At 45.5% G+C, this 16,410-nt stretch overlaps 1 protein-coding gene across 1 annotated transcript; it reads left to right on the plus strand.

The window, feature by feature from the left end:
* Positions 1-9,942: 9,942 nt before the first annotated feature.
* On the plus strand, positions 9,943-13,746 carry IRS4 (insulin receptor substrate 4). The gene has a single exon (XM_066250284.1). It carries the CDS (start codon positions 9,943-9,945, stop codon positions 13,744-13,746), a length of 3,804 nt encoding a protein of 1,267 aa, XP_066106381.1.
* Positions 13,747-16,410: the final 2,664 nt, after the last annotated feature.

A 16,410-nucleotide genomic window follows, 5' to 3' on the forward strand; every position in this document is an offset into this window, starting at 1 on the left:
GTCTTTTGAGGACAAAGTAGGTATCAGGCAGAAACCACCAAGTCTCGCAGTCATGGAGAGCTTGAGTACCATTAAATTTAATGTGGAGGAAGAAGTAGTCTGCAGTGGCCATTTCCATTTAAATCTGTCTTGGACATTTTTGTTCCTCCTCTTTCCCTACTTTCCTCCTTCCATTCTAACCTGCTTCTTTTCCTTTCCTTTCTTTCTTTTTCTATTCTCTCCTCCCCTCCCATCCCCTCTTTTCCCTTCCTCCTTTCCTTTCCATTCTTTTTCTTTCTTTCTCTTTTCTTCCCTTCCTTCCTTTCTTCCTTTAAGCAAACATGTATTGGTGATTTTCAGGCACTGTACTATATGCATTAGTGATACAAAAATGAATATGACACAGTCCCAGTCCTGGTCCTCTGTATGGCCAGTATCCACAGCTGCCATCAAAGCCGCCTGGCCAACGCAGGTTCAGGTTTGATTCTGATACACGGTAAAGAGGCAACAGAGCCAAAAACTGATGATCCATTGTCTTTTATTCTAGACACGCACCTGGCAAGGGAGTAAAAAACACACACTGGGCTCCAAAACCCACTCATTCGGCACTCACAAAGCTACTGATTCATTCAAGTTTTCCTAGAATCAAAGGCTTCTACCTCACCAGTTTTATTCACCTCTGTTCCCCATCTCCTTCTCCTCCAGGAACTGGCTTCTACTTCCCCCATTCCGCCATTTAGGCTGCCTCCTCCATGTGGCTTCCCTGCCCTGCCTCCATGGGCTCTTCCTCTCTACAAGAACGTAATCATTCCCTTCAGGAACAATGTGATCTCTCCTCAAATGGCCTCTTAGCTCCTCCTTTTAAAACCTTTTAGTGTGGGCCCTGGCCGGTTGGATCAGTGGTAGAGCGTTGGCCTGGCGTGGGGGAGTCCCGGGTTCTATTCCCAGCCAGGGCACACAGGAGAAGCACCCATCTGCTTCTCCACCCCTCCCCCTCTCCTTCCTCTCTGTCTCTCTCTTCCCCTCCCACAGCCAAGGCTCCATTGGAGCAAGGATGGACCGAACGCTGAGAATGGCTCTGTGGCCTCTGCCTCAGGTGCTAGAATGGCTCTGGTCGCAACAGAGCAAAGCCCCAGATGGGCAGAGCATCGCCCCCTGGTGGGCATGCCGGGTGGATCCCGGTGGGGCACAGGCGGGAGTCTGTCTGACTACCTCCCCGTTTCCAACTTCAGAAAAATACAAAAAAAGCCTGACCTGTGGTGGCGCAGTGGATAAAGCGTTGACCTGGAAATGCTGAGGTCGCTGGTTCAAAACCCTGGGTTTGCCTGGTCAAGGCACATATGGGAGTTGATGCTTCCAGCTCCTCCCCCTCTTCTCTCTCTCCGTCTCTCCTCTCTCTCTCTGTCTCTCTTTCTCTGTCTCTCCTTCTCCTCTCTAAAATGAATAAATAAAAAAATAAAAAAATTGGCCCTGGCCGGTTGGCTCAGTGGTAGAGCGTCGGCCTGGTGTGCAGGAGTCCCGGGTTCGATTCTCGGCCAGGGCACACAGAGAAGCGCCCATCTGCTTCTCCACCTCTCCCCCTCTCCTTCCTCTCTGTCTCTCTCTTCCCCTCCCTCAGCTGAGGCTCCATTGGAGCAATAGATGGCCCGGGCGCTGGGGATGGCTCCTTGGCCTCTGCCCCAGGTGCTAGAGTGGCTCTGGTCATGACAGAGCGATGCCCCGGATGGGCAGAGCATCGCCCCCTGGTGGGCATGCCGGGTGGATCACGGTGGGGCGCATGCGGGAGTCTGACTACCTCCCCGTTTCCAACTTCAGAAAAATACAAAAAAATAAAAAAAAGCCTGACCTGTGCTGGTGCAGTGGATAAAGCGTCGACCTGGAAATGCTGAGGTCGCAGGTTCGAAACCCTGGGCTTGCCTGGTCAAGGCACATATGGGAGTTGATGCTTCCAGCTCCCTCCCCCTCTTCTCTCTCTCTGTCTCTCCTCTCTCTCTCTGTCTGTCTCTCCTTCTCTGTCTCTCCTTGTCCTCTCTAAAATGAATAAATAAAAAATAGAACAATTGGCCCTGGTTGGTTGGCTCAGTGGTAGAGCGTCGGCCTGGCGTGCAGGAGTCCCGGGTTCAATTCCCAGCCAGGGCACATAGTAGAGGCGCCCATCTGCTTCTCCACCCCTCCCCCTCTCCTTCCTCTCTGTCTCTCTCTTCCCCTCCCGCAGCTGAGGCTCCACTGCAGCAAAAGATGGTCCGGGCATTGAGGATGGCTCCTTGGCCTCTGCCCCAGGTGCTAGAGTGGCTCTGGTCGTGACAGAGCGATGCCCCCTGGTGGGCATGCCGGGTGGATCCCGGTGGGGCACATGCGGGAGTCTGTCTACCTCCCTGTTTCCAACTTCAGAAAAATACAAAAAAAAAAAAAAAGCCTGACCTGTGGTGGCGCAGTGGATAAAGCGTCGACCTGGAAATGCTGAGGTCGCTGGTTCGAAACCCTGGGTTTGCCTGGTCAAGGCACATATGGGAGTTGATGCTTCCAGCTCCTCCCCCTCTTCTCTCTCTCTGTCTCTCCTCTCTCTCTCTCTCTGTCTCTCCTTCTCTGTCTCTCCTTCTCCTCTCTAAAATGAATAAATAAAAAAATAAAAAAATTGGCCCTGGCCGGTTGGCTCAATGGTAGAGCGTCGGCCTGGCGTGCAGGAGTCCCGGGTTCGATTCCAGCCAGGGCACACAGAGAAGCGCCCATCTGCTTCTCCACCCCTCCCCCTCTCCTTCCTCTCTGTCTCTCTCTTCCCTTCCCACAGCCGAGGCTTCATTGGAGCAAAAGATGGCCCAGGCGCTGGGGATGGCTCCTTGGCCTCTGCCCCAGGTGCTAGAGTGGCTCTGGTCGTGACAGAGCGATGCCCCGGATGGGCAGAGCATCGCCCCCTGGTGGGCATGCCGGGTGGATCCCGGTGGGGCGCATGCGGGAGTCTGTCTGACTACCTCCCCGTTTCCAACTTCAGAAAAATACAAAAAAAAAAAAAGCCTGACCTGTCGTGGCGCAGTGGATAAAGCTTGACCTCTGCCCCAGGTGCTAGAGTGGCTCTGGTCGTGACAAAGTGACACCCTGGATAGGCAGAGCATTGCCCCCTGGTGAGCATGCCGGGTGGATCCCATTCGGGTGCATGCGGAGTCTGTCTGACTGCCTCCTCGTTTCCAGCTTCAAAAAAAAATACAAAAAAAAATAAAAAATTAAAAAATTAAAAAAACACAAAAAAACCCTTTTAGTGTGAAAGCCCTCCTCCAACACACATTAGCATAACCACGCCCCTTCCAAGCAAGAAGGGCAATTAATGTTATCACCTAGGAGACGGCCATCCACATGGGCATCACCATCTTTAACAATAAGGGTGAGAAAAAAAGAATTTTATCTGCCCAGCAGTCCTCAAAGTATTAATATTTATAGTCTGCAACAGTACTCCCAACTCATGAATTAATCTCCAGGAGTAGCCCTTTCAAGTACTTAACCTGTGCAATACAGGCTTACCAGTCAGAATGTATGTCAGTTAAGGTTCTAGAGTAGGGTCCTGGAAATTCACATCTGGGCCTGTAGTTAACCTTGTAGTGGCTTGACAAGGACAGGTGAGAGATCCTGCAGGAAGGGCTAAAGTAGCCAGGACAATTAAGTAAATAAGAACATTTTAGATGACATTGGGGGAGTAGGAGGGAGAAATTTCAGGGCATCAACTTTTTACCAAGTGTTAGAAAAGTATTGGTATTAGTCATTCTAAAAATAGTTCTCATTTAATAATGGTATGAACTTATCAATGAGTTACAACTAAGTCCTTAGCTCTATGTACATGCAATGTTTAGGAAAATCAGGCAGTGGTTGTGGTGAGACTATGTGAGTGAGGAAAGCCTAGTCTTGAGGAAGATGATTGGTAGTAATCAGTGATTGGGAAGGAGAGGACATTCAGTCATGAAAAATGGCCTAAGTAACAGTGGAAATAAAGTCATGCGCAGGATGCCCTGAAGAGAGTAAGCTAAATGAAAGGTTGAGCAGTGAGACTGTATTAGAATAAGGAGTGAATTTGGAAAATGGTTAGTGTGTAGGAAAGGAGTAAGAAAGAGTGTTGCTTGTGGTGTCAATGGGGAAGAGGAAAACTTAGATGCCATGGGTAAGATTTTGGTTGTGACAGACCAGAAAATCAAGAAGGGGGACACTTTCTATAACTTTGAAGAGAAAGCGGCATAATGCAAGTGAAATACAAAGGGAAATAATCTATTGACTAAATAGATAGAAGGGTAAGGCCAATTTAAGATGCTACTTCAGCAATTCTGGTAGAGTTGGTTAGGGGTTCCTGGGTAGTAATTGTGGAAATGAAAGAAAGAGTTAAAACTCACAGATATTGAAGGGTCAGGTGAGGAGTGAAGAAAATAAGCATAATAATGATAAGTATAATACATATTACATCTTAAATGTGATAGCTGGTTTTGTAACCATCCAGAGGAGACTTCAAGTCTCTAATACTAATTTCTTCAAAATACCAAATTAAGCCATGTAATGATCTTATTTAATTTACAAAATAAAGATTCTCATTTATGAAGACAAAGCAGTATGAACTGATTATCTTTTAGACACTAAGAACAAGACTGCTGTATATCAACAAGAAAGAGAATAAAGCTAATTTTTTATTGTTCCTTTATATTAACAGACAATGTAAATAACGTGAAATCATGTGAAAAATGTTACATTTCATTGTTCTGATGTCTAGTTTACTTATTAAAAGCCATTTCAAAATGAAAGTTTTATCTTTTGAAGGTGGGAAGAAATGCTTGATTTTTAACTAAGCTAATTTTCAGTTGACTCCTGAGATAACAGGGAAGTTTAGGAGCCTAATTAAAACATACATTTGCTCTAATTAATTTAGCTGCAGAGAGCATGGAAACAAAAGAGGCAAACAGACCTGTTTTGAATGCAGCAGTCAAGCATTTGACTGTATTTTTCTCCAGCAGAGGTTTTGAGTAGCACAGAAAGAAAGAAGCTGAGATGCAAAGCCATCACCTGCAAGCGGTGGCTGGAGCCACAAATTACAGGGCTGCCCTTATTCCTGCATAGTGTAGAAAACCCTTCTCATCATCTGTGATTTTATTAACGTCCAAGTGCAAAGTAAGCAATCATCATCACTACCATCATTATTGAATATCAAGGATAGCACATTTTCTTCAATATAATTGGGTGTTAGCTCACAAAAACTATAGGTATTACTGAAAGGACAATTTACATATTGGCAAGAATAATAGTGCTTTTATACCTTTACTTTTTCCTTTTAGGCTTTATTATTTTGAATAATATCCATATATAATGCAACAGTTTAATTTTCAAGCTAAATAAATCCATACTTCTATTATCTATTTTGATTTTAATAAAAGAGAGTTTAGAATAATAATGATCATGTATGTTAGGAAAAAAGATTATTTTTGTTAATACTGATGGTTCAATTTCTTAAAACAGTATTCACAGGAAACATTTAAAAGCAAGCACCTGTAAGGCATATTTTTTTCATTAGCTAGAAATGGTTTAAAAGTACTGTGGCTGTTTATCTATTTACCTTAATTTTAAGGTGTGAAATACCAGCTGAAATTCTTTTCTCCTCCCCCTCAGCTAAAATGGTAAACAAATAAGAAACATTGCAAGTTTTATTGTTTAATCTGTTGTTTTGAAAATGTGTGCTTGAGATCCTTGGTCCAGAGTCCAAACTTTACAAATATTATACCTAGATAGGAAAAAGAACTTTAGCTTTCTGAGGTAATTTGTCCTAAATATTAAAAAAAAAAAAGTTAAGAGACAGAACTCTATAACCAAAGATAAACAGAGCATTAAAGCAACCACCTAGTGAATTCAGGCCAGATACAAAATCTCTATATTTTGCCTAAACCATCTAGATGTCTGTATCAATTTAATTTGCCAAGGAAACCTGACCAAAACTAAGCAACTATTCTATATCATTAAGTTGTCCAGGAAGATGAAAGTTTAAATATATGTCAGATAAGCTGTAGCATCTGGTGCCATTCAGTAATGATGGTCTCTTCTAGAGAGCTTCAGTGTTGGAAAGATTTTACAACTAAGGTTTGGTTAACCTATGTAAAGAAAATAATGTTATTCTACCCACCCATTTCACCTATTTACAATACAAATATCTGCCCAATTATTTTCTACCATATTTGACATACAAAGTAAAATCCCGCTATGTAACATCTCCTTATATCGCTAATTCTATTTTATTACAGCAAAATAATACACTTTGGGTATGAATGATATGGTTCATCTTTTGCTGTAATTGTTTAAAAATTATTTTCACACCTCTTTCTTTTTTAGCACATTGATTAATCCTCGAGGTTTCACCCTAAAGTAGAGGTCTTGCAAAGTATTCCTGAAGAGTGCTATATAAAATTAACAAGTTTAGATGCACTCTTATAGTTTGTTGAGATGAGAACAAAGTTCTCCCTTTACAAAAGCATATGAGCTTAGATATATGATAGTTTAAAAGAAGGTTCCAAGTGATCATAATGAAATATGTGTTTTTCAATTGCTCCTCATAAACTGCACTGCAAACCTCATTCTGCCAAATTTGCACACCTTTCAAAATAAAAGAGTACTGAGTTTAACTGTGATGTTTTCATCAATAGACTGGGAAAAAACTTGCAACAAATATAACGAAGTTGTAACATCTTTATTATGTAAACAAGTCACATATATTAAGAAAAGCACTAAGAATTTAATACATATGGTAAAAAACATAGGACAAAATGTAATCTATTTTCAGCAAATATACATAAAACCTTTTTTTAACTCACTAGTAAACAAAAATGCAGCTTAAAAAAAAACAGGTGAATACTATTTGGTCCATCTTATCAATGCTTTTTCTTTTTTCCTCCTCCTTCCTTCCTCCTCCTTCCTTCCCCCTTCCTTCCCCCTTCCTCCCCCCTTCCTTTTCCCCCTTCCTTCCCCCTTCCTCCCCCCTTCCTTTTCCCCCTTCCTTCCCCCTTCTTCCCCCCTTCCTTTTCCCCCTTCCTTCCCCTCCTCCTCCTCCTCCTCTTCCTTCTTCTTCTTCTTCTTCATCTCTTTTTTTTTTAAGTAAGAATGCCTAATTCTGGTAATCAGTGTGGAGACAGTTGATACAATATATTTGTATGCAATACAAATTGATACAATATATATTTTTAAATGCATCAAATGTTCATACCTTTCAACTCAGTAATTCCACTCCTCAGTTTCTACCCCAAAACAATAATACCAAGCATTAAAAAAAAAGCTATAGGTACAAGATGTTCACTGCAACATTATTTATTATTGAAAATAATGAAAACAACCTAAAGACCTCAAAGCAGAGGGGTAATTAAGTGCAATAATACACAGATGTCTGAAATATTTTACTGCATTTTAAATGATGTTTAAGCTCATCCGTAATAATATGGGGACATGTTATTACATAATGTTAAGGGAAATGAACAAGATACATTATATACATTGTAAACCTACCACTCTATGTGAAAAAATCTATAAAGACATGAAAATTTTTCAATCTGCTATTTTCAGAATTTTCCAAATTTTATTTCCATGCAGTTTAACGTTTCTCAGTACATTTTCAAATGTCATGTTTTTACTTCACAGCCCTTGCAAATGCAGTGTCTTGTTTTCAAAAACATATCTAAAGCAAAACCCTGCGTTTGGAAATACTTGTGAAATATCATACCTGTTATAAAAATCTCAAATTATTTTGTTCATTATCATTTTGGTTGTAAGTGTAGGGAATCTTCTTTATATATGACAACGCAGCTGAAACATGTAGGTAGTAGCCCAGTCAAGGCTGTCTCAGCATCTACACTTATTCTGCCTCTAGCCCCTTGCAGAAATCATGGCTGCTCCTAGAACCTGTAAATGCTGCCCTTATAAACCTGTGGCAGCAGAGGGAATGTTATGATAGTTTCTAGTATTTTGGGGATGACCAAAACAAATTTGGTTTTTTCCCCCTCCAAATGGGAACATCAAAAGGGAGCCATTCATCGAAATATGTTTATTCAGTTTCCAACAGAGAACAATTCTTAATTGCTTCGTCTTAATTACCTTAGTACATTGCCTAGTTTACTGTTACATTTTATAAATAACATCCTTTGCAGCATAAGCCCTAAGGCAAAAGTGAACAAACATTTTATTCCTTTAGAAAGAAATACCACATATTCCCCTCTTTCCCCCAGCCCAGCTCGGTCTTACAATTGTGGTCATACCTTTGACATTTTAATGTAGTATCGACCCATTTCCTAAAATCCCAGTTAAAGCCAAACAGAGGGGGAGAAGAGAGAGAAAAGAGAAGAAAGAGAAAGAGAGAGGGGGAGAGAAAGGGGAGAGCAGTGACTGACTGAGAAAGCCTTCCGGAGGTCGCACTTACACTCTAGCAGTTTCTTCCAGAAATGAGGGATGCAGTAATTCTTACTTTTTGTGGCATCAAGCTGTAGACTGAAATTCAGTAAATATTTTTTTCTTGACGCGAGGGACGCGAATATGTATTCGGTATGATCCTTTGTTCTAGGTAGGAGCTAGTCTTTTTCTAAAGTTTTTCAGTTTGGCTCAAGGAAAGGGAAAATTAATATTATTTTTAAATTCTCTTAAAGGCGCCTTTCAACACATCTCCCACGGGAAAATACCACGACAGCTCAATACTGGTGTTTTTCAGTAAGATTCGAGTATTTTTTCTTTCTTTTTTCTTTTTGTCAACATGGCTGTATAGTAGCAGGCTCCCAAGTTTGTGCTTTCAGCTACCATAAATCAAATAGCCAGTAACATCATCTTTAGCCAGCCTGAGTTTCCTGGGCTAGAGATACGCTCTGATTAAAAGATTATGTTCATTTCGAAGGCACCGCCGGTACTCCTGCGCCTTACAGCCGCGGGCTTTTGTCAGAGCCGGAGCAGGCTCAGGAGTGCTCGCAGCGCGATGGAGGTCTGACAGCCCTGGTCGTTAACACGTTTCCGGGGGGATGCCCACACTTTCTCCCAAGACGCCAAACTCACCGTGTGCGTCGAGAGCAAGGGGACCAGACTGTGACAAGAATAGAGAATTTACGTGCGGGACAGGGAGAAAGAGAGGGCGCTTGGCTAGTCTCCGCATCACCGTGGCTCAGGGATTTGCATGTGTTTATCACAACCATTAACAGCAATTTGGAAAGGGTTGTTTACTGCCTGAAGGCGCGACAACCAGAAGCGGAGCCCACTCAGCGCCCCAAGCCACGCCCCTTGGCTCATCAATTCCCCGCCCTGCCCCCCCAACTAATTAATTTTGGGCTGCCTTTCTGCCAGACACTCCCATTGGCTCCCACCCCGTCCAATGAGAACTTTGCAACAGTTTCACCTGGCTCCCATTTCCCAAATAAACAAACAAACCGCTCGGCGGCTGTGCTAGCTTTCCTCTCGGGCGCTGCCTGACAGTGTTGCGCTTCGCTTCCTCCCTTCACAGTTAGCACCCTCCAGCCAATAAAGCCTGGGCTGTGGCGCCCCCGCCCGGACCCGATCCCGGGGCACTTTCTCCTCTGCTCTTCCTAGCGTTCTCCTGCCCTTCTGTGCCTTCGTGAACTCTTCGTTAGGACCACTGCGGCCAGAGGGCCCCACCTCCCGCCCCCGTCGGACCCCCCGGCTATCCACTGGCCAGCAGAGTCACCTAGAGGGTGTAGGGGTTGGAGGTGGCCCCGTCCCCCTAGCCTGCCTCCCCCTCCCTTGCACACCTCTGCGTTCTGCAGCTAGGCGCCCCTCCACTGCACTGAGAGCTGAAGCCAGAGCGGCCGCCGCGTGAGGCTGCGGTCACGTGTTGTTTTGCCTGCCGCCAAGCTGTCGGAGTGAAGTGGGCGGGGGCGAGCAGATGTGGGTAGTCGGCCTCTTCCCCGAACCCTCCCCTTTTGCAGCCCCCCTTCCTCCTCGTTCACCTTAAAAGCGTCGTGCATCACCATGGCGAGTTGCTCCTTCGCCCGCGACCGAGCGGCAAGGAGTCTGAGCGCTGCACCAGCGGCTACAGCGGCTGCTCTACCTGCGGTGGCGACCACGCCACTTCTTTCTTCCGAACCCTCAACCGCACTCATTGGGACCGGGTCTTCTTGTCCGGGAGTCATGTGGCTCTCGACCGCCACGGGCTCCCGGTCCCGGTCCCACTCCGACTCCGATGAGGAGGACCTTCCCGTCGGCAACGAAGTCTGCAAACGCGGCTACCTGCGGAAGCAGAAGCATGGGCACCGACGCTACTTCGTGCTCAAACTCGAGACGGCCGACGCCCCAGCTCGGCTAGAATACTATGAAAACGCCAGGAAGTTCCGGCACAGTGTCCGCGCCGCGGCTGCGGCAGCAGAGGCGGCCACTTCGGGAGCCGTGGTCCCCGCGCTCATCCCGCCGCGGCGCGTGATCACCCTGTGCCAGTGTTTCTCCGTGAGCCAGCGAGCCGACGCAAGGTACCGGCACCTCATTGCTCTTTTCACCCAGGACGAGTGCTTTGCTATGGTGGCCGAGGACGAGTCGGAGCAAGAGAGCTGGTACTTGCTGCTCAGCCGCCTCATCGTGGAGAGCAAACGCCGCCGCTACAGCGCGCTCAGCGCGCAGCTGGGTGGAGAGCTGGCGGCGCTGGGGGCCCCGGAGCCACCCTTCTACAAAGATGTGTGGCAGGTAATAGTCAAACCCAGGGGACTGGGGCATAGAAGAGAGCTGAGCGGCGTGTTCCGTCTCTGTCTCACCGACGAGGAAGTTGTGTTTGTGAGGCTGAATACCGAAGTGGCCAGCGTGGTCGTTCAGCTTATGAGCATCCGTCGCTGCGGGCACTCAGAGCAGTATTTCTTCTTGGAAGTCGGCAGGTCCACCGTCATCGGTCCGGGGGAGCTCTGGATGCAGGTCGATGACTGTGTGGTGGCCCAACACATGCATGAGCTCTTTTTGGAGAAGATGAGAGCTTTGTGTGCAGACGAATACAGATCCCGCTGCCGCGGCTACAGCATCACCATCGGGGACCACCTGTTAACCCTGCTGTCCACTAGGAGGCACCTGGACTTGTTGCCGCTAGAGCCCAGCGGCTGGCTGAGAAGGTCCCGCTTTGAGCAGTTTTGCCGCCTCAGGGCCATCGGTGACGGAGAGGACGAAATGCTCTTCACCAGGCGCTACAGAACACCCCGCGACCTTCTGCCCCGCTCCAGGCGAGGAAGACTGCACCTGCCCAGAGCGCGCAAGTCCAAGAGAGCGATTTCAGTGCCAGCCAGCATTTTCCGCCGCCTAACACCAAGCCTAATGCGCGCCTCTCAACCCGCAGAAGCCCCCAGCGACAGAGTCTGCCTGTTTTCTGAAGCACTGGATTCCGGGTCTGGCAACTCTGGGAAAGAAGGTAATCTTCAAGGCCAAGAGGGTCAGGAGGGAAACGAAGGCGACTACATGCCCATGAACAATTGGGGTTCAGGAGGTGGCCGGAGCTCAGGAGATGGCCAGGGCTCAAGTGGCCAAGGCTCCAGTAGCCAGAGATCAGGAGGAAACCAGTGCTCAGGCAGAGGGCAGGGCTCCGGAGGTGGCCAGGGCGCAAGTGGTGGCCAGGGTTCAAGTGGCCAGGGCTCAGGAGGCCAGAATGCAGGAGGGAACCAGTGTTCAGGAGATGGCCAGGACCCCCCAGGTGGACAAGGTTCAGGAGGTGGCCAGGGAGCCAGTGGTGGGCACGGCTCAGGAAATGGTCAGGGGCCAGGAGATGGCCATGGCTCAGGCAGCGGCAGGAGCTCTGGAGGGGGCCAAGGCTCAGGAAGTAAGAAAGCCTCCAACGGCAAAGGTGAACGGGGGAAATCTCTGAAGAAAAAATCTTACTTTGGCAAATTAGTTCAAAGCAAGCAACAGCAAATGCCTCCACGGCCACCAGCTCCACCTCCACTCCCACCAGCTGAAGCAACTGGTGGAAAAGGGAAGTCTGGGGGAAAGTTCCGACTTTATTTTGGTGCTGACAAAGCAGGCACAAAAGAATGCAAAGAAATCAAAGAAGTCAAAGAACCAGACATCCTGGAAGGTGCAGCCGGGGGTCCCTCCAGCTCCAGAGCTTTTGATGAAGATGAGGACGATCCGTACGTGCCAATGAGGCCAGGAGTGGCTGCCCCCCGAGAAAGCTCCAGTGATTACATGCCAATGGCTCCTCACAATGTTTCTGCTTTTAGAAAGTTCCATTCTCGATCTCCTTTTGAAAATTCAAAAGGTTACATGATGATGTTTCCCAGAGAGAGCACACCACCTGCCCCAAGTCCTCCAAAGGCACCTGATTCTGATAAAGAGGATGGCTCTAAGGACAATGACAGTGACAGTGATTACATGTTTATGGCTCCTGGAGCTGGTGCAATTCCAAAAAACCCTGAAAATCCTGAGGGAGGCTCCTTTTCTAAAAGTTGGAGCTCCTACTTCTCTCTGCCGAAACCTTTCCGCAGTTCCTCTTTGGGACAGAATGAGGACAGTGAGTATGTACCAATGTTATCTGGAGAACCCCTGGAGAGGGGCCTAGACCAAGAAGAATCGCCTATCAGGGGCCCCAACTCTGCAGCTTCAAGTCCTTCCGTTGAGGACTCTGAAGCTGCCCTCCCGTCATGCTCAAAGCCTGGAGATGGGGGGTCATCTGCAAAGCCTTCAGATGACTGGCCCCCCAAGGACAAGTCAGTTAAGAGACCTAGCCGTCTTTCTTTTATTTCAAAAGGAAATAAAATCAAGCCAACACCACAAAACCCCACACTTGAGCAGAGAGAGAGAGAGGCTGACAGCGCCAGCGACTTGGTCGCCGGCGCACCAGCCCCCGTTATTCAAGAACCGCCAAATCCGTGGCGCGTAATTGCTAATCCCAGGCTGTCCGCCTTTTCTCATTATATGAATCTTGAATTCAGAGTGCCATTCCGAAGTGCAGCGAACATCCTCTCAAATATTTTAAGAGCTATTCCGGGTGCCAACCGCTTGTCTCTGGACGCTGCTCGGTGGCCACTTCTGCCTATTCTTGCCAATGCTACAGGTGACAGTGCTAATGAAGAAGAAGGCTGTGAGTACATTGAAGTGATGCTCAACCCAGCAGTGACTCCAGCCGTTCCTTTTGCTGACCGTGCCATTCGTTATGATGCTGAAACAGGTCGAATGTATGTGGTCGACCCATTTTCTGAGTGCTGTATGGACATTTCGCTCTCTCCCGGCCGCTGCTCCGAGCCATCACCTGTAGCGAGGCTGCTGCAGGAAGACCAGCAAGAGAGAAGACGCCGCCCACAAAGCCGTTCGCAAAGTTTCTTAGCATCCGCCAGAGCGGCTGTGTCAGCTTTCCCAACCGACAACCTGGACAGAGACCTCTACGCCTCCTTACCCTCGGCCTCTGTAGTCGTTGCGCCAGCCGTGGGCCGGGCTATAGCCGCAGCCTCCGCCCTGGCCGCGGCCCCGGGCATGGGCGCAGCCGCCTGGGGCTTCCAGGCAGCCGCTGGACTGAACTCCGCCTCGGCCCGCGGCTTCCAACCTGTTGCTAATGCTGCTGGTGCCGAAGCTGGAGGCGGTGCCGTTGGCCCAAACCCTAGAGCCCCAAACCCTAGAGCCCCAAACCCATCTGCAGATCCTGAGAACCTGGCTGGTGGGGCTGCCGCTGCCGCTCCACCTCCCCCACCTCGTCGCCGGGCGCCGAGACCCCCCGAGCGAGAAGATTCTGACAACGACGACGACACTTACGTGAGAATGGACTTCGGCAGACTTAACAACAAGAAGTTCGACTCTCCCCCAAGAGGTTGGTAATTTTAGAATTAATTTCCCTAAAGTTAGTGGTTATTGCTTAATGAATCGATGCGCTACTGTGTTTATTGTTAGGGAAAAGGGAGTTAATATTTCATTAGCTGGCGACTATCATGGAAAGTAGAATTTTAATTATGAATGCAATACCTTTGCAAAAAACTTAAATTTCAATTCAGTCATCGTGTCTTTATTTGGCAAGGACCGATTCTCCTTTAAGGAGAGCGTGAGGATGCTTTCAAATATCTTTCCCTAACACTTAATGATTGATGCAGACAGGACACCTTGAATTGAATTCCGGGAACTTTCAAATCAACAAGTGAAAGGTGTTTTTTTACAAATGTTCATACTTAATTGCAGGAATGTTAGTAACAACACGGAATATCAAGCAGTGATAATCAACTGTTAGCATTTAGGATAGGATGACTTCTCTGAAAGCTACTTTTTAAAAAAGCATTTATCTTTTATGTTATTTTGCTATAATTTACCAAAAAAGGTTAAATCTCAGTTGTTATCATGAATGTCTGCAAGGAACAAAGCATAAATGATCCAACACAACAGGTGATTAAAAGAAGAGACTATTTGGCTCTGGAATGTGTTTTTATGTTGATTTATTTTGTTTTTACACACAGGACAAATTGCCAGAAATTGTGAGTGTTCCTTTTCTCTGTCACTGCTAGTGTTGGGGAAGTCACCTTTACTGTTCCTCATTTTCTTCATGTAACTCTCCCCAAAGAGGGTATGGTGACAGCTTGATAATGGGTATGAATATTGTTCCAAAGGTTTAAAAAGCAATTCAAATATCTAATTGATGTGTTTTCTGGGAAATCCAGGAAAGCAAGATAATAAAGCTGGAAGAAGACCTGACCTTAGGGGCATCCTGCCCTGCAGTGGTGGAAGATTTTTAAATGGTTACTTTTCCAAAGGAAGAAATGTACGAGTAGGAGCTGTCAGAGTTGAAAACAAACCTTCGAGTAAATCTGCTGTGTACATTGTGCCATGTTGTTATCTGTATGCCTTTCCTCTTGAGTACCATGTGCTTCTTTCCCAGTGAAGGGAAGTGATGGACCCCAGCAGTTTTCATTCCAGTAGTCAGTTTAGTGAAGATTTTTGCTTTGCTTGCTTTCTGGAATGCTTTTGTGATTGGATCTCTGCCCACTGTGCTTGATCAGGCAGAACAAGGCGGGGACTGATCACAACAGCCACCTAACAAGCTTCCTATTTAGTGCAGGTGTAGCCCTCCCCCCTCCCCTTTATCCTCCTGCTTTAGAAAACTTGCCATACAGAAACTCACATTTGCAGCACGGACACATTAAAGAGTGATCATTCAAAAGACAAAAGGATGCTTTGGCTTGCCAAAGGATTCCATTTAAAGCTCCTTAAAAGTGTGAGCTTCCCAACACACACACATGCACATGCACATACTTGATTATCACTACTACTCAAACCGTGCAGTTAAAATATATAATTCTGTTTTCAAAGATTTAACTAATAACCAGCGTTTCAGGAATATATAAGTTTTATTCTATAAAGTACACCTGTAATTGGTCTCAAGGTATTGTTTGAGCCTAACTGTTGAAAACACCCACTATGATACTGATGTAGGTGTTTCATAGCTGCTATGTCCCTGTGATGTCTTGGAAAAAACAAGTTTTCATGGAGGTTGATCTATACTTTCCAATACGTTTTGTCTCAGCAAAGATTTAAATTAGTTCAATAAATAAGCCCTGACTTCCCAGGAATTATCCACATTCAATTATTATTATTTAATCACAACTTACTAATTTAGAAATAACTTCAGTTGCCTTTGCAGCAACTTTAAAGATTTTAATCTTTTCTGAATGTATTGTTCATTGAGGAAATTCCTAATTATTTGGACTGACTACAGCAAGGAGGATCTATTCCACTGTATCTGGAAGTGCTTTGGAATTTAAAGCACTTTACAAATACATTTTTATTTTGTTGTTGCAGTAACACTGAAGTGAAATTTAAACAGTTTAAATTAATGATTTAATTTCTTGCAAAAATGTTTGGTCCTGAGGATAATTCAGGGACATAATTCATTGAACTATATAAAAGAAAGCATATATCAAAAGAACTCACTACAGGAATTGACTTGCTACCATTTTAATGTAAATTGACATGGTAGAATGTTGTCTGTGAAGTGCTAAGAACAGGTTAATGAAATCTGATGTGTTTTGACTATAAAACTACAAAATAAATTTCACTAATTTTGCTCTCTCTTCACTTTCCTATCAAACATTAAAAATATATTTTATGTTCGAAAACAAAAATGCTTTGACAAAGGATTAAAGGCATAGTCTTTATTAGCGGTTGTATATCTCAGAGTGTGATTTTAATTTATGGCGAGGACAAAGAACAGTGCCTGGCACGTTGCAATCATTGTACATGAATTATTACACAACTATTATTATTGTTGTTGCTGTCATTACCTTTAGAAACACAAAGCTAAATTAACATTTTCTGTTCTCAAAACCCACTTTTCAGTTAGTCTTTACTACTCTCATTTAAAGTGGTTTATATGGTTGTTCAGAGTTGGGACCTGTTTAGAACTTAAGTTAAATGAAGTGAGACTAAAAGGCAATGAGATAACTTTGTTCATTTAACACAAAATTAATATATAATCTCAGTATTGATTCTTTTTTAATA

The sequence above is a fragment of the Saccopteryx bilineata genome, chromosome X (assembly GCF_036850765.1).
Source record: "Saccopteryx bilineata isolate mSacBil1 chromosome X, mSacBil1_pri_phased_curated, whole genome shotgun sequence".
NCBI lineage: Eukaryota > Metazoa > Chordata > Mammalia > Chiroptera > Emballonuridae > Saccopteryx > Saccopteryx bilineata.

Bases quoted from the DNA above. Each gene is read 5' to 3' on its own strand.
- IRS4 (XM_066250284.1), top strand. From the start codon at position 9,943: ATGGCGAGTTGCTCCTTCGCCCGCGACCGAGCGGCAAGGAGTCTGAGC.